At 38.5% G+C, this 18,023-nt stretch overlaps 2 protein-coding genes across 7 annotated transcripts in view; both read left to right on the forward strand.

The window, feature by feature from the left end:
* The first annotated feature begins 854 nt into the window (after positions 1-854).
* Positions 855-3,885, forward strand: POLR2K (RNA polymerase II, I and III subunit K). Of its 2 annotated transcripts, none has more exons than XM_003365645.5 (4): positions 855-1,347; positions 1,988-2,057; positions 2,664-2,756; positions 3,676-3,885. In XM_003365645.5, the coding sequence occupies exons 2-4, from the start codon at positions 1,997-1,999 to the stop codon at positions 3,696-3,698; spliced, it is 177 nt and encodes a 58-aa protein (XP_003365693.1). In that variant the 5' UTR covers positions 855-1,347; positions 1,988-1,996; the 3' UTR covers positions 3,699-3,885. The 2 variants fall into 2 exon arrangements, with proteins under 2 accessions (XP_003365693.1, XP_005613286.1); XM_005613229.4 differs by having other exon boundaries at positions 1,284-1,407.
* Positions 3,886-5,744: 1,859 nt separating this feature from the next.
* SPAG1 (sperm associated antigen 1) overlaps positions 5,745-18,023 on the forward strand; it is a 79,577-nt gene continuing 67,298 nt past the window's right edge. For 3 of the 5 annotated variants that reach the window (XM_023648769.2, XM_070222413.1, XM_070222414.1), the window contains exons 1-2: positions 8,697-8,797; positions 14,258-14,417. Coding sequence is in view for 1 of the 5 variants with exons in the window: in XM_023648768.2 (XP_023504536.2) it covers positions 12,246-12,385; positions 14,258-14,417 (300 nt within the window). In the remaining 4 variants the exon portion in view is untranslated. Of the gene's footprint in view, positions 5,888-8,483; positions 8,798-12,243; positions 12,386-14,257; positions 14,418-18,023 lie in introns of those variants that run through there. The other 2 variants (XM_023648768.2, XM_070222412.1) reach the window with 2 other exon arrangements.

The following is an 18,023-nucleotide window of genomic DNA, read 5'->3' on the forward strand; positions in this document are numbered from 1 at the left end:
ATGTTAGCCTGTCTGTGGACTAAGAAGTAGGAAACTCTGCTATGTGTCCCTGGAAATTTAAAAATTGGCAGCTTTGGGGGCTGGCTCGGTGGCCGAGTGGTTAAGTTCGTGCGCTCCGCTGCAGGCGGCCCAGTGTTTCGTTGGTTCGAATCCTGGGCGCGGACATGGCACTGCTCATCAAACCACGCTGAGGCAGCGTCCCACATGCCACAACTAGAAGGACCCACAACAAAGAATATACAACTATGTACTGGGGGGCTTTGGGGAGAAAAAGAAAAAAAAATTTGGCAGCTAGGAAGACTGGGAAGATCAAGTTAAATCTCTCAAGCCGGTCTGTGGAGGTGCAATCAGTTGGAACTCCTTCTGGAAGTGAAAGGTGAAGTTCAAAGTTCTCAGGTTGCTGGATGGAAGAGAGGAAAGCTGTATAGCCTGCTTAATAAGAAACCGAAGATGTAGTGCATGTTGGGAAGAAAGAAGTCGGCTTCTCCGATTAACTATAACAGTTACTAACAAGTGGCTATTTTCTAAATTTTAGTAACTTCATTTTCTTCTCCCTCCTTCTGATGTAAGTAAAATATCTACTGTGAAAGAATAAACGAACGTAAACGTTGTGAAACCAACTGATAGTAATCTCACTGAAATTTTGATCTTAGAAAGAACGCAACCTTACAGGGCAGGTCGCTTTGTTCTTCTAGGGAGGAATACATGTGACGGAAGGAAAGTCAGTGCACAGCTACCGCTACGAAAATCCCTTAGCTGTTGGTGGCAGTACTTGATGCACCTCCCCTCGCGCCCGCCTTTGCTTCAAAATGAGGGAAAGGAGTGGGTGAGAGAGCTGACAGGAGCCTAGGACAGAAAGGGTGAAAAATCAAAACGAAATTATGCAAAGGATAAGGGGCGTCTGCTCCACTGCCCCAGTACAGGTATCGAAAGATTTGAAAAACATAATCTGAGAAGTGTTTTTCTACGTGAAGATCAGCCGTGGAGTTGATTCTTCCACCTTCAGTTAGCCTAGGTGTCCACGGGCACTTATTTCGGTTTCTCTTCTAACCCTCTGCCCTCCTGGAAAAGTGTTACTTACAATCAACTTCCTCAATCAGAACAACAAACTTCCTTTGATTTGAGGAACTGTTAAAATGCTTTGCTTTCCCGAAAACTGAAAACAGCTGAGAGAGAAACAAGCTCTTTGATCCCCTGAGCCTAACACGCAAAGCGCCCGACTTCACCTCCTCTGTTCAATCCGGGTCGTCGGCCACGCCTGGAGCGAAAGGGGCGGAGACTCCAGTCACGTCATATGCTCACGCCGGAAGTTGGCTGCGACGCCCCGACGAGCTGTAATCTGGAAAGGTAGAGCGAGCAGTCTTTCCGTGCTGTGTGGGTAGAGAATTGGCTGGTTGGGATTTGGGGGTAGGTATTTGGGCCAAAAGTGGAACGAGACTCGGGCTTAAAAAGGTCCGGTCTGCCCTTAGAGTTGGGAGAGGGTGAGGGTAGGGTCAGTGCTGTTAGACCTTTGCCTGGTTTCTTTCCGTTTAGCTGTTTCACTGTTGGGGGTTATTTCATTATTCTTCCTTTATCTTTGGTTCGCAGGTTCCCCTGTTGAGGGATATAATTTTTTGGCCATCTCTTGCTAAAATTGATTTGAATCCTTCTGCCTCTAAATAGCTGAATAATCCTGTGCAAATTAACTTCGCTAAGCGTCTGTTTCTTCCTCTGTAAAGGAAGAGTAATACCTCCTAGAATTGTAAAAATTATAATGAAATAACTAATATAAATGAAATAACACGTATGAAGTATTATTGTGTCCATTTGGGGGGATAATTGCGCAAGATATTGGTTTTTTGTTTCGTCCTTTATACCTACTCACAGGGTTTGAAAAAGTACCTATTAGGAATTAGGATCTTTTTAGCTTTCCCTGAGAATGATGAGGCCTGGTTGGATTTGTGAGGAGCCCCTTTGAGATATTCAGTATTTGAATCTGTGATTTCAGGGACTAACAATGGACACCCAGAAGGACGTTCAACCCCCAAAGCAGCAGCCAATGATATACATCTGTGGAGGTAAGAGTAGCACTTACATAAAGTAAGAGTATTTTACTTCAGTTTGTTTGAAATTACTACATTTATCTTTGGCTTAAAGGAGTCACTCATCTTTAAAGTTATAAAGCAGAACACTTTAGCACCCAAAAACGAATCCTCTCATTAAGATGTCTCTCCTGAATAAGAGCATTGCCCACAACTCTTTTTTCTTTCCCCCTTAATATATTGGTAATAGCGACATTCCCTTGAGACTGAGTATATTTTAGTGTTTTGGGTGAAAAATATGGTTAATATAATTTTTTTTACTAAGAGTGGCACCTGTGCTAACATCTCTTGCCAATCTTTTTTTTTTTCTTCTTCTTCTCCCCAAAGGCCCCCAACACATAGCTGTATATTCTAGTTGCAGATCTTTCTGGTTGTGCTATGTGGGTCACTGTCCCAGCATGGCTTGACGAGCAGTGCCATGTCCACGCCCAGGATCTGAACCAGGGAATCCCTGGGCCCTGAAGGGGAGCGTGTGAACCCAACCACTCAGCCAGGGACTGGCCCCAAAAATATGGTTAATAGAATTTGCTTCTCTGTAATATTTACCTTTTAGACATTGAATAAACATGTTTTCTTTTCTAGAATGTCACACAGAAAATGAAATAAAATCCAGAGATCCAATCAGATGCAGAGAATGTGGATACAGAATAATGTATAAGAAAAGGACCAAAAGATGTATCCTTTTAACTATGCTTTCTAAATATAAGGTAGGAGGAAGTGAAGAATAATGCTTGGGCTGAACTCAAAGATTAACTTCTGGTAAAATGGTAATAACTTTTGGATTACTTACCCAAAAAAAGGGCATGATTAGTATTTTCATGGACCAATCTGCCAATGTATAGGCATATACTAAATATTAGTTGATTTTGGTTCTCATAGGTCTGTTTTTCAGGGATTCTGTATTTAATTAAGTATTCATTCTTGAGTTTGAGTTTATGGACAAACTAAATTGCACAAGGAGGAATAAAAAGATTGTGTATGTATGCTACCTAATGGAAAAAGTGAGGCTTACAAATTAGCCAAAAGACAGATAGTAAATTGTTGTGGTAACTAACAATATTTTTTTTTTATTTATTTTTTTATTTTATTTTTTTTATGAACAGTGCTTCCCTTTATTAGTGAGAAAAATGTTCAAGCTCCTGCTAGCTTGCCTGTGGAGATCGGTTTCCATCTCTGGTTTGTTTTTCTCTGCCCATGGGTCCTGAGCAAGGCCTGTCTTTCCAGCCAGGGGGGCACATGCCAGCAAACTTGACATCATGTGTGTGCTTCTGACTGATCACCAGGCCCACAGGTTCTGGTCCTGTTTTGTTTTCTCTTTTACTTAACTAACAATATTTTTTAAATCAGTAAGTTATCACCTTTAACATTGCATCAGTGTTTTTTGGTGCATTGGTCTTTTGTACCATGGAAAGGGGACTAACAAAAATTGAAATAGTTTTTTTTAGTTCATTTCCAATTGTCATAGTAAATAGTGAATTCCATTCTTTTGTGCATTTTAGATTAAATAACAAACTAGCTTATTGCAAAGGGAAAATGACTTGGAAGTATTAAATCTTTTATATAGTTTTTTTGTCCTTAACTCAGTTTGATACAGTGGTGGTTTTTGATGCTCGATGAAACGTGGAATTTAGAAGAATATGTTTGTTTGTATTTGGATTTGTTAATGTTGCTGTATATCTTTTGATTAGTGTACTTATCTTTATGAATACATCTATGTACACATGATTTCATTTTAAAAACCATGTTGTATTTAGTATCTGTTAATAGTTTATATAAATAAATTGCTTTTGTTCAATTACCGTGATTTATAGTTTAATTTTATTGTATATGTAATCTCACACACAATGAAAGTTAAAAGTGCTTCCCGAAACCAAAACCTAGAATTATCTGGGGCCCTTGTTAAAAATGAAGTTTTCTAGGGCCCTCTAGAGGTCTGATTAAGTACGTTCTTTGGAAACCACTGTTTTGCATCATCAACTGTTTGTAAAGTTTTCAGCATCATTTTGTATAGAGTGTAGCAATGCACTTACTGTCAGTGTGCATACATCATTTTGAGTTGTATTTTTCATTTGTTACTTGGTGTAGGCCTTTCTGTATATAATATATATAATGCTTGACTATTTTTTAAATTTTGGGCAAGAGAAAAGGAACTTTAATGGTTGCTTCTGTAAGGCAAAATCAACCCCAAGTAAAGTGGATGAAGCAGACCATTAAGTCAGGTGCAGTTCCTAAATGTAATCATTCATTAAGGTAAAAAATTCTGCTTTCAGGATATAAAAAGAATAGGGATTGGTTTACACTGAATTATTGGATACATGTTTAAAACTTTTGCCTTGATCTTAGGGGTGTAGATACTGAGATACTCCATTTGTTCCAGGATTCTATTGTTACAGAATGTCATGTTGGCCTCCCTAACACTCATTTTGAAGATTAGACATAGTCCAACTTTATTAATAGCTATGTGTCTCTGACATTCCAAAAAATTAACTATTCAGGGTCTGGCCTGGTGGCGTAGGGGTTAAGTTTGCATGCTCAGCTCTGTTGGCCTGAGGTTTGCTGATTTGGATCCCGGGCATGGATCTGTGCACCGCTTATCAAGCCATGCTGTGGCAGGCGTCCTCATATTAAAAAACAGAGGAAGATGGGCACAGATGTTAGCTCAAGGCCAATCTTCCTCAGCAAAAAGAGGAGGATTGGTGGTGGATGTTAGTTCAGGGCTAATCTTCCTCGGAAAAAAAAAATTGCCATTTTAAAAAAAACACCTGTATTTCTAGTACCATCCTCAAATACTAAGTTCTATAGATTTATTATGTGCTATACAGAGTACTACCATGCTCAGATTTTTAAAGAGTGCTTCTTGGTCCAGGCCTTCCTTTAGCTATGGCTTTCATAATTTCATAATTTTGCCACATCCCTTCTTGACCTTGTCCTTTTTGGACAAAAGAGTCTCAGTAAATATGATAGCTCTTTATGACAGCCCCCTAAATAGACCCCAACTCACCGGATAAGGTTGTTGCTCTTAACTGTTCTAATTTCATCCTAGGTCCTTTGCATATCTGTAGTTTAATTGAATATTGTTATTTGGTTAACTAGACAGTGGTTTAATGGAAAAAGCATTACCACTGTTTCAGTTAGTCATTTACCTATTTGTGTGCCCTTCGTCTGTAAAATGGAAGTAATTTTACCTTTTGCCTACCTGGAGAGTTTTAAGAAAAAAAAAGAAAATACATAGAAAATTGCTTTAAAAAGATTCTTTTGGGGGGCCAGCCCTGTAGCCGAGTGGTTGGGTTCATATGCTCTGCTTTGGCAGCCCAGGGTTTCGCTGGTTTGGATCCTGGGGGCGGACATGGCACCGCTCATCAGGCCATGCTGAGGCGGCGTCCCACATGCCACAGCTAGAAGGACCCACAACTAAAAATACACAACTATGTACTGGGGGATTTTGGGGAGAAAAAGGAAAAATCTTTAAAAAGATTCTTTTGAATAGTGCTCTATAAATATAAAAATCAGTAAATCTGAGCTTGAAATTAACATGTAACTTGTCCCCTATTAAACTGCTTACCAATGATTATGTACATGCATGTCCCTGAGAAAAGCACGGCAATTGGTTCAAATCCAGCCCTGCTACTCAATGACTGGCCAGTTCTTTTCTTCTAACTTCAGCTTCATTGTCAAAGTGGAGGAATTAGTGATGGTCAGTACAGTTCGAGACTCTGGAACTATCTTCAGAGACTGAAGTTATGAAAAATCCAAAGATAGATGAAATCAGAAATCACCAGTCCTAAGGAAGAATAAAACATCGTAAGGTGAGAAAGTGTAAACAGAAGATGTAAAAAGTTGCCTCCTCACAAATACAAATTACACGCACATCCACACCCCTCCTAGAATAAGTTCTGTGTAGCAAATTAGTCAAGAGAGAGTAGTTATTTGAATAGAGGGCTGAAGGGTGGGAGGGAACCAGCCATAGGAAAACAAGGGGAAGGAGCATTCCTGAAATAGAGCAAACAGCCATTGTAAAGGCTCAGGGGTGGAAAGTCAGCTTGCCTTGTTCCCACTTCAGAATGAAGCCCATGTGACTCAAACTTCGAAGCAGGCAGAGGCCAGCTCACTTAGAGCCTTGTGATGGGAGTAAGCAGGAGAGTGACATAGGTTAAGACTTAAAAGATTACTCTAGCTGTCCTGTGAGAATGGAGGATGTAGGGACAAGTGACAGTGGAGAGGCCAGTTAGGGGTCACCTGTAATAGTTCAGGCAAGCAATAATGGTATCTGGGCCAGGGTAGTAGCTGTGGAGGGAGTGAGAGGTTGCTGGTTGTCAGATAGGTTTTGAAGTTGAGCTAATAGGACTTATTGATGGATTGGTTAGTACTTAAGAGCTCAGTAAACAGTATGAACTTTGGCAAAAGGCTTTGGGCCCAAATACCCACAGTGTCCCTTGTTGGCTGGCAGTGTGACTTTACCAGGGTTCATTTCCTCACTTGTAAATAGGCATGAAATAAAAGCACCTACTTCAAAGGTTTGTTGTTAAATGAAATAATCCATACAACTCTCCTAGCCTACTGTTAAATATTATTATCACCATTACTTTAAGCATTACCACTTTCTGCACAGATGATTGTGTTGCCTTAGGGTTAGTCTCCCAGCGATCAGCCTTGTTGACCTCCATATTCTTCAGATAGTTCTTTCTAAAATACAGATTTCATGGCACTGTCCTGCTGAACATCCTCAGTGGCTGGCCATTTTGATAAAGTCAAAACTACTGGGAATAGTATGTTTGGTCCTTGATAATCTGACTCCTTTCCTACTGCTGTCACCAGTTCAACCCACCTCACACTTAATCCTTTGATTCTAAGGAGATGTTTGCAGTTCCTGAAGCAGGTAACAGGCCTCATTTCTTGCTTTGCTGTGCCTTTCCCCATGGTTTTATCTGCCTGAAATGTCTGGCGTTCTTCACCAGCATCAGAATTTTGAAGGATTGCTTTGTTGTCTTTTAACTTCTAGTATTATTGTTGAGAAGTCCAAAACCATTCTTATTTCTAATCCTTTGTATGTGACCTATTTCTATCTGGAAACTTAGAATTTTATTTGGCAGTGTACTGAAATTTTTGCAGTGTGCCATGGTGTGGGTCTATTTTCTTCCACTGTTTTGGTCACTTGGTGGGACTTTCAATATAGAAACACAAGTTCTTCAATTCTGGGAAATTTTCTTGAATTACTTAATAACTTCCTATCCTCAATTTTCTCTTTCCTCTAAATCTGTTTTTAAAATCTAATATTACACTTTGTTGACCTAACTTTCTCATCTTTTCTTTTGTTTTCTTTTCTTTCTCTGCTTTGTAAAAGATTACTTTCTAGTCCATCTATTGGGTTTTTCTTTTCTGGTATAATATTTTTAATTTCTAAGAGTTTAGGTTTTCTTTGTATGTGTGTGTATATATATATATATATATATATATACACACACACTCACACACACAGACACAAATATGTATAGAGAGAGAATCTCCTCTTGTTTTTTGGATGCAATGTCTTATCTCTAAGAAGATGATAGTGATAATTTTTGTCTCCATAGTCTATTTCCTTCAAGTTGCATCTTATCCTGCTTATTAAGTGTAAATGTTCATGTACATAATTATAACCAGAAGAAAACAAATGTGAGCGAAAATAAAAAAATACAGGGCATGTGGAATTACAGCCATTTCCCTCAATATTTAAAGGATTTCTTCCTATGCTGGAAGTAAAATGATGTGAAGTTACAGTAAGCTGAGTGTTTTAGACTTAGCACATAATTTTGAACAAAGTTTGCTGGCTGGAATGAGGTGTGAAGTGACTCCATGGCTGAGGGTGATGCCATTCCGCATGACAATACGATAAAGCATAGGATGAGAATTTGAATCTGTGTCTATAAACATGCAAATTTAACAATTTCTAGCACTGGCAATAGAAATAATATAATTAGTCGTATTTTGAGCATTAGAATTTTTATCACTATTAGTACCTGCTAATAGACTGTAGGTCTATAATTTTAAGTGCAAAGGGGGAAGAGAAATACATTTATTGAACTCCTATTATGTGCCAAGCATTTTATTAGGCGCTTTATTTTAACTAGTTTGAAAATTATAAAACTGAAATACGTTTCCTCACAAATGAGCTCTACTGTTTTACTCATCGGAATTGTATTATGTCTTACTCTGTTTTGTATCCCAGCGCCCGGTACAGCGTCTGACTCATAACCGGTACTCAGAAAATGTTGAAAGCGTGAAAAAGAAGAGGGAATCTTGCCCTTCATTTACTCTTTTGTGTAAAAGGAAAGGGTTAAGTAAATCTGCGTTGCAGTGTAGATATCCTGAAGGTTTAATTTGTGTTTATAATTAAGTAGAAGTAGTTATCAATTTACTTTGCAGGTAGTACAACAATCCAGAACAGTAACGGCGTTTTAACTTAACCTAAAACGAACTGAAACGCAAAGCAGAGTTAAGGGGACCACACACTTCAACTCTTATTTCTTGGCGAAGGGTCCTCTGTCCCGGCGTCTGCAAGGCCTGTAAGGCCAATCAGCGGGATGGCAAGTCCAGGACTAGCCAATCAGGTCGCAAAGGCCTAATCCCCGCCCCCGGCGGTCAGTCGCACGCCCTTGGGTGCTCTGGCGGGGCCACGCCCCTCCCTGGTGAAGTGTTTGGCGGCGGGCGTCCTCCTCACAGCGCGGAGCCTGAACCGGGTGAGTACATGCTGGCCAGAAACAAATTACATCTTCCCATCGGAGGCCTTCCCTCGGAGCCTGGGTGAAAGGCAGAGCAAGTGCACCGTCGAACTCGAGTGGCAGGGAGCATCTTGTGGGGTGGACGACCTTCTTGGTCGTGGGAGGCAAACTGGGGCCCTTTTGTTTCTCGCGGCCGATTGTGGCTGATGTTGGGGTGGAGTCGCAACACCAGGGATTCCTGGGGTCCGCTGGCAGCGACTAGTCCTGGTGACCAAAGCCCGGGAGTGGGGAGCAGTTTCGTAGGGTCCTGACGTGCCCCCTGACCGTTGAGGGTTTGCTGTAGAGCTCCTGGATCCCGGCCAGTACCTGACCCCGCCGCCCTCTCGGGCAGCGCTGTACATAGAAACCGTTGCTACGGCTGGAGGATGCCATGTCCTGTCGGTCTCTGGCTGCAGGGGGCGCTTGGCTTGTGGATGCTGGAAAGAAACTTCTTAGGTGGCAACACACAGGTTTTTGTTACTAATCCATCGTACTTTGCCCTGGAGGCATTACTGATAAACTTATTAGGAAATATGGGAAATGGGTGTGGATTAGGATGATAGAGAAGAAATAAAATCCAACTAGGACCAAAGGTTTTCCTAATCAGAGACAAAGAAATTACAAACACATGTGGAAGAGTTCTAAAGAGACCAAATAAAGTATAACTTGTTTTTTTGGAACTTGAGAATGTGTATCCTACCAAAAAAAAAAAAAATGGTGATTTTTCAAAAAGGATTCTCAGAGAAATGTTAAACAGTGTTTAGAATTAAATTCGTTTGATTACCAGGAGATCTACCATTTCAAATCTTTGTCACTATATTTTGTTCAAATCATAAAATCTCAGGGTTTGCAAGATACATTCAATTCGAGGTAGTCTATTTTAATCCCATTAGATGCTTAAATCTCTCCCATCAAAGATCCTCTTGCTCTTCAGAAAAATTCTCCTAAGGCAACCCATTCTATTCTGGGCAGCATCAATAATTTAAAAGATCTTCATCTTGCTTTCCTGTAACTTCCACCCTTAAAGCTATCCTTGTGATGGGAGACATTCATCATACTGGGCCTGCCGGTATAGTGTGAAAGCCACACTTCCATTTCTCATCTGGGTCTCATCACAAAGCTGACAGACTGTCATCCATATCCTATACTCAAGTCAAAGCCTGCAGGAATATGGACGAGAAGCTGTCAGAACGTCCTCTTTTTCTGCAGAGGTCTGGTATAAGACCACACTCCCAGAGGGCAGGCATGCTGAATTAGACCCACTGCTACTTCTTGTTTTAAAATTTATCACCCAATGTATTTTAGGGCAGTGTTTTTTAAAAAAAACTTTGACAATGACTTAAAATAAGAAATATATTTTTCTTTGCAACGTGTGCATTTATGTACACACATATTTATAATTTTTATGTCAACATTTTTTGTAAAAAACAATTTTTACAAAAAATGTTTGCTTTAATTGTATGTGTCAGGTGGTCTGATTTGTTGGTCTATCTCATTATAAAACTGCTGATTGCAACTCACTTAATTGATTTCTTGGGTTGCCACCTGCAGTTTCAAAAACACGGATATGATAGTTAAGTATGTGGGCTCTGTTAGTCACCTACTGAGATTCAAATCCTCAGTTCACTACTTAATAGCTATATGAACTTGAGTGGTTTACATACTTGAAATATCAACTTCCTCATCTGTAAAGTGGGAGTAATTATTAATATCCTTCATGAGAGTGGTTTTGAAGGGTGAGATAATTCATGGCACATAGTAATTTAGCTCTGTAAATGTTAACTGTTTTAACATTTAACATAAGCCGTAAGCTCTCTACTTAAAATAAAACCTACCTGATAGAGTAGTTGAAGGGTTAAATGAGGTAATATATGTAAAGTACTGACAGTGGCGCCCAGCACACATGAAGAATTATGTATTTGTTGCTGTGATTATCATCATCATTATTAGTAGTGTATCAGTATCATTAGAGTAAAACTGTCCAAGGCTGCCTTATTCCCAATTCAGCAGGTGTTTCTTAAGGGGTATAAGGTACTACTTATTGTGTTAGTCCTGAATATATGAAGATGAATAGAGTAAGATCTCTCACAATCCAGAAGAGAAGACAAAGAAACATAATTAGAGTATGTGCTATATGCTATGAGAGAGGTGTGTACAAAATGCCGTTGGAACACAGATCTGGGAGCTGTTCGTTGATGGGAGTAGGAGGCAGGGAATGGGAAGAGGGTGATGCTAAGGAGAGTTGCAGAAAGGTGTGATTTATGTTTGTGCTGAATCACAAAGGATGATTGAGATGTTAACGTAACAACTAAAGTAGATGAAGGTCGTTCAAATCAACATTAAAAGATATCTTAAAAAGCAATTTGAGGGGCTGGCCCCGTGGCCGAGTGGTTAAGTTCGCGCGCTCCGCTACAGGCGGCCCAGTGTTTCGTTGGTTCGAATCCTGGGCGCGGACATGGCACTGCTCATCAGACCACGCTGAGGCAGCGTCCCACATGCCACAACTAGAAGAACCACAACGAAGAATACACAACTATGTACCGGGGGGCTTTGGGGAGAAAAAGGAAAAAATAAAATCTTTAAAAAAAAAAAAAGCAGTTTGAGCACTAAAGGGAATCTGAATATGCCACCTCCAAATAGGCCATTTGGCATAAGGATTATTTTGAGCTGAAGGCAATTAAGAAACAGCAGACACAGGAAGAACTCTCTGCCCTCTCCCTTTCTGCCTAAAAGCAGGGCATGAATTTCCACTTATGAAGGTGTCCCCTCCTCCCCTCTCCCGCAATAGGAGGAGAACCACCCTTATCACAGTAGATGGACAGTCAGCACTGAGCTGAGTCTGCATAAACAAATCTTACACAAATAACCCTTATCTTCCATTAGTTTCTCCCATATATTTACCTTCTTCTAGAAACCAAAACCCATTTTCCTTTGTCTCATCACTTTACAATTTATCACCCTTTGTTAAAATGATATGTAGATTCCCAGCCTAACAGTTTCTTTGGGTTTTCACTTTTCTGTGAAGCTCCCGTGTGCATATAACATAAACCTTTTCTCTTGTTAGGCTGTCTTTTGCCAGTTTAATTCACAGGCCTCAGATACTGAATCTAAATGGGTAGAGGAAAAGTTTTTTTCCTTCCTCTACAGCATCAAAACCTACTTTGTCATTGTATTCCATCCTTGCTTTAGTGAAGATTAAGTAACATAATCCGTGTATGGTACATAGTAATTTAGCTCTATGAATGTTAACTGTTGTTATCAAGGAGAGATAATTTGAAAGTAGCCTTCCTCCTTGGAAGAAACACTCCCTCATATTTTCTATCAAAATGAAAAATAAATATTACAGAAGTGCCTAGACTATCCAAATTGAGTATTACTATATATCTATATTAGATTAATAACTGTTTTCCTGTACTACATTTCAGCCATGACTGCCAAAGATTATCCATCATTGTGGGGCTTTGGAACAACAAAAACATTTAAAATTCCTGTTGAACATTTGGATTTCAAGTATATTGAAAAATGTTCAGATGTTAAACACTTGGAAAAAATTCTTTGTGTGCTTAGGTAAGCATTTAAAAATCATCTCATGTTTCAGTATGCCGGTGTTAATTATGTTGTTGACTTCTAAAAGTCAAAGCTACATTACAAATAGCACATTTGGAGCAAATTTTCAAATATTGAGATTGTTGGTTTTTGTCCATGTTAGGTTCCAAAATAGTGCTTTTGATTCTGTGGTTAGTTGGGAGGGCTCTGGCTAGGTCTACTTCCAGCATGAGACTTAGGCTAATTAGTATCCAAGAGGGCATTTTTCTTGCTTCCTCCACATTTTCTAGGAAAAGAAAGTAGCTTTATTGGGAAAAGGTAAAGCAGCCATTAGGAGGTAAGATTAGCTCAACAGCTTACGCTGATAAAGTTTTTGACACTCTCCCACTTTATACCATCTGGCAGAAAATGTGGGTGACTCACTGGGAGCTGGTCACACGGAGGATGGTGGGAAGGCCAGGAGGTAGGACCAGAAGGCAGGAAATCAGGGCCTTCTCTGGGTGAGAGCCCCGTGACCATGATTGGCAAACTCTAATACACATTAGGGTAAAACATATGCAATTTAAAGAATTTTTTTTATAATCTAATATTCTTATTAATCCCTAAAACTTATGGTTGTTAAAAATACAAATTTGAGGGCCCCATACCCAGAGATTCCAGTTTAGGAAATCTGGAGTGGAGCCAGGAACATGTGTTTTTAACAAGCACACTGCCTGATTGACATGCAAGTGGTCTAGGGAACTCACAACAGGAAACACCGCCCTGTCGCATACCAACCTGTGCCACCCATTTTGGATTTCCTGAGGAGTTTTCATTTGGAGAGTAGCCTAATATTGCAGAAGCACAGACTGCTCCTTTTCAGGACATCAGTAGTATTCCTTCTGCTCAGTGGTAGTTCTTCTTTTCTTCCCTCTGACCCTTGTCCTTGTCACTGTGTCCTTTCCTTTTTCTCTCTCATCACCTTCAACCTCCTGTCCTCCCTACGTATCCCTGCTTGTCCCCAGCCAGAGTTGATGTAATAACTTTATCATTTCTAAAATGGAAAGCTAAGCAGCATATCATATTGTTTTCCCTTTTATTTTTCTCAGCAGTATAAGAACATTTTCGTTTCTATTTGGTCAAGGACTGATAAAGAAAATGAGAAGTGTAAAGGATGGAAAAGTTTGAAAGCCATAGTGATACTGTTGGTTCTAAGAAGTTCTGTCAAAAGCGTAGTTAGATTATATTGCATTGACTTAGAGTTATTTTTTAAAATTTAATTTGAAAATGGTATTTATTTCTATTTTTCTAAAAATTTAAAAGTAAACAGATTTATAAGAGGGGGGAGAAGATTGATTTTTCTCAAAAAAACAAAAAAGAACAAATGTGTCCATTTAAGTCTCTAAGGACGGAATTCTGTTCCTTGAGCAGTTGAATTTAGAGACGTATTGTTCTAAACTGTTCCTCTGCCATTTTCTTCCTATCCCTTTGGGAAAAAAATTGAGCTGTGAATTCCTCCTTAGAAAGGAAGTGCCAAGTCTCACTTTCTGCCTGTCTCTAATATTGAATTTCCAGTTATAAGTTTAAAATTACTGTATGTACAAAATGAACGTGTGTTAAAGAGGAGAGAACATGTTGTTTATTCAACTTTTAAAGTGTGTAATGAAAATTGGTGTCTTCAGAGCTCCTTTTGTTCCTTCATTGCATCACTTCATAGATTAACAGGTAAAAATGGTGGTTGTGCTGGTTGGGGATGGTGAGTGGGAAACCAGCAGCCCAGCCTCCATCCTTGTGCGGGGCAGTCCCTGAAATCTCTGCGAAACCCCTGGGCTCCACGGAACCCAGCTTGCAGAACACTGGTCCAGATGACCTCTAAATAAAGTGGTAACTCTAAAATTCTGAATTTTTTTAAAGGTCTGGTGAGGAAGGATATTATCCTGAACTTACCGAATTTTGTGAAAAGCGCCTTAGAGGCTTGGCTCCTGAAAGTAGAGCTTTGAGGAAAGATAAGCCTGCAGCCACAGCATCCAGTTTTACAGCAGAAGAATGGGAAAAAATTAACGGTGATATAAAGGTATCGAATAACACCAGTTTTTGTGACATTGTCATGTTGTATATACATCTACTTCACTTATCCAAGATCCTAGGCTTCTTTTTTGTCAGTAAAGGAGTTTTAGTGTGATTACTTAGGTAGTACTGCTTGCTTCTTACACCCAGGAGAATATTGTGAATGTGTGTGTTTGTGAGTGCACACACACACACGTGTGTATTTTAAATGACTGAATAATATTCTGTCCTATGAAAGAAACATAATTCAATCAGCTCCTATAAATAGTGCTATAGAAACATGTTTATAATTTTTTTTGTATCACCCTTGTTATTTCCTCAGGATAAATTATTAGAATTCAAATTGCTTGATCAAAGGATGTGAATATTGTTAAGGCTTTTAAAATATTTCCATGTTCTCAGAAAAGTCATATCTTTGTTCTCTTCTACCAGCAGTGTGTAAGAATGCCCATTTCAGGTACTCTTCACTGGATACTGTAGTCATTTTTTTACATTTTTAATCAATTAAATAATTGAGACAATGATAATAGTTTATTGTTTGATTACTAGCAAAGTTAAATTTTTTCATCTATCTGTCACTTGAATTTCTTCTTTTGTTAATGGCCTGTTTACTGATTTCTTTTAATCAGCTTTATTGAATTGGCATTCAATAAAAATTAGCCGTTTTATGGTATACATTTTGCTGAGTTTTGACAAATGTGTATGCTATAGAACATTTCTGTTACCCTTAAAAGTTTCCTTGTGCCCCTTTGCAGTCAATGCTGACCCCACACCCTGGCTCCTGGCAACCACTGAACTGCTTTATATCATTCTAGATTTGCCTTTAGTAGACTTTCATGTAATCATACAATATGTTGCCTTTTGTGTCTGGCTTCTTTCACTTAGCATAATGCTTTTTATATTTATCTATCTTATTGCATGTCCATAGTTCATTTCCTTTCATTGCTGAGTAGTATTAAATCGTATAGATATCTCACAGATTGTACGTCCACTTACTAGTTGATGAACAAATGCCAAAATGTTTTCCACAGTGGCAATCCTGCCAGTAATGGATAAAAGTTCCAGTTGCCCTGCATCCTGGTCAGCACTTAGTATTGTCAGTTTTGTTAATTTTAGTTATTCTATTAGGTTTGTAGTGGCATCTCATTGTGGTTTTAATTTCCATTTCTCTAATGACTAATGATGTCCAGTGTCTTTTCTTGTGCTTATTTGCCATCCATATATCTTCTTTTGTGAAGAATCTCCAAAATCCTTTGCCCATTTAAGAAAATTGGGTTGTTTGTGTTCTTACTGAGTTTTAAAATACATGTCTTTCATTAGATACATCTTTTGCAAATATTTTCTGATATTCTGTGGCTTGCCTTTTCATTTTTTTAACAGTGTCTTTGAAAGAGCAAAAGTTTTTCATTTTGATGAAATCAATTTTTCTTTTATAGTTTATTCTTTTCTGTCCTTTTTAAGGAGTCTTTGTCTAATCCAAGATTCCTAAATTTTATCCTATGATTCTTCCAGAAAGTTTATAGTTTTAATTCTTAAATTTAGTTCTATAATCTGTTTTAATAATACACACAGTATGGATATCCAAGTGTTCAAACACTGTTTAATGAAAGATTATCGTTTCTCCTTTGAACTTCTCAATACCATCATCAAAAATCAATTGACCTGTGTATGTGTGGATCTATTTCTGGACTCTCTCCATTCTGTGTCATTAACCTAAAACGTCTGTCTTTTCTCCAGTACCTCATTGTCTTGATTCCAGTAAGTCTTGAAATCAGAGACTGTGAGTCCTCCAACTTTGTTCTTCTTTTTCGAGGTTGTTTTAGCTATTCTAGGTCCTTTGCTTACCAATTTCTGCAAAATAGCTTGCTTGTATTCGCATTGGGATTGCATTGAATTTGTGGTTCGATTTTGGAAGAACTGACATCTAAACAATATTGGAATTTCTGATCCACGAACATCATATATTTCTCTGTTCATTTAAGTCTTCTTTAATTTTTTGTGGCAGTGTCTTGTAGTTTTCAGTGTATAGTTCTTGCGTATTTTTTGCTAAATTTATTCCTAAGTATTTCGTATATTTCGTGCTGTTGTAAAAGTTAATGTCTTTTAATTTCAGTTTTTTCCTTCATTCTAAGTCATTCTAGTTATATAATTTTGTGGGGTTTTTTTGGTCTGGTAAAATACATATCATGTAAAATTTACCATCTTAACCATTTTTAAGTGTACAGTTCATTAGTGTTAAGTATCTTCACATTGTTGTGCAACCAATCTCTAGAACTTTTTCATCTTGCAGAACCGAAACTCTGTACCCATTAAATAATTCTCCGTTTCCCTCTCCCATCAGCCCTGGCAACCACCATTCTACTTTCTGTTTCTATAAGTTTGACTAATCGAGACACCTCTTAGCAGTGGAATTTTAATAGTAATTTGTACATTGCAAGTTTATAGTTATTTAATCGATTTTTTTATATTGACTTTGTGTCCTGTGATCTTGCTAAAATTACAAATTAGTTCTTGTAGCTTTTTTGTTGATTCTGTGGATTTTCTATATGCAAGATTGTGCCATCTGTGAATAACAAAAGATTAACTTCTTTTCCAGTCTAGCTGCTTTTTATTTCTTTTACTTGCCTTATTGCACGGGCTTGGACCTCTAGTACAATGTTGAACAGAAGTGGTGAGAGTGCATATCCTTATCTTATTCCCAATATTAGGGGGAAATCATTCGGCCTCTCGCCATTAAGTATAATGGTAGCTTTAGATTGTATGTAGATGGCCCTTTATCAGGTTGAGTAAGGTCCCTTCTATTCCTTGTTTGATGAGAATTTTTATCGTGAATGGGTGTCAAATTTTATGAAATGCTTTTCTTGCACTTATTAAGAAAAATATATAGTGGATACCAGGGGAAAGGTGGGGTGGGGGGGTGGACACAAAGGGTGAAATGGTGCACCTACAACATGACTGACAAACATTAATGTACAACTGAAATTTCACAAGATTGTAACCTATCAATAACTCAATAAAAAAAGAAAAAAAGAGAAAAATATAAGATTTTCTGTGTAGTCTGTTAAGTAGGTAAATTATGTATACTGTTTTCGATGTTATACCAACTTTGCATTCCAGGATAAACCCTACTTGGTCATGCTGTATCTTTTTTATATATTGCTGGATTTAATTTGCTAAAATTCTATGAAGGATTTTTGTGTTTATGATCATGAGAGCGATTAGTCTGTAGTTCTCTTGTAATGTCATTGTCTGGTTTTCATAGCAGGGTAATGCTGGCCTGATAGAATGAGTTGGGAAGTGTTCTCTCCTCTTCTGTTTTCTAGAAAATTTGTGTATAATTGGTATTATGTCTTCCTTAAATGTTTTCTAGAATTGACCATTAATGTCATCTGGGCCTCAAGTTTTCTTTATAGGAAAGGTTTTAACTGTGAATTCAATTTCTTTAACAGGTATAGATCTATTCAGGTTATCTTCAGAGCTCTGTCTCTTTCCTCTTGGATGTTTTGCACCCCAAATCTTTGCAGTCTTGGCCTCCCTGAAGCCTGAACTCTGTTCTTCTGAAGTCAGTGGGACCACATGGCTGTTTGGGTTTCCTTTCCCTACACTGTAGCCT

Source organism: Equus caballus, chromosome 9 (genome assembly GCF_041296265.1).
Source record: "Equus caballus isolate H_3958 breed thoroughbred chromosome 9, TB-T2T, whole genome shotgun sequence".
Classification (NCBI taxonomy): domain Eukaryota; kingdom Metazoa; phylum Chordata; class Mammalia; order Perissodactyla; family Equidae; genus Equus; species Equus caballus.

Bases quoted from the DNA above. Each gene is read 5' to 3' on its own strand.
- POLR2K (XM_003365645.5), top strand. From the start codon at position 1,997: ATGGACACCCAGAAGGACGTTCAACCCCCAAAGCAGCAGCCAATGATA. The intron at 2,058-2,663 runs GTAAGAGTAGCA...TTTCTTTTCTAG, and splicing joins AATGATATACATCTGTGGAG to AATGTCACACAGAAAATGAA. The intron at 2,757-3,675 runs GTATCCTTTTAA...AGTTTGATACAG, and splicing joins TAAGAAAAGGACCAAAAGAT to TGGTGGTTTTTGATGCTCGA.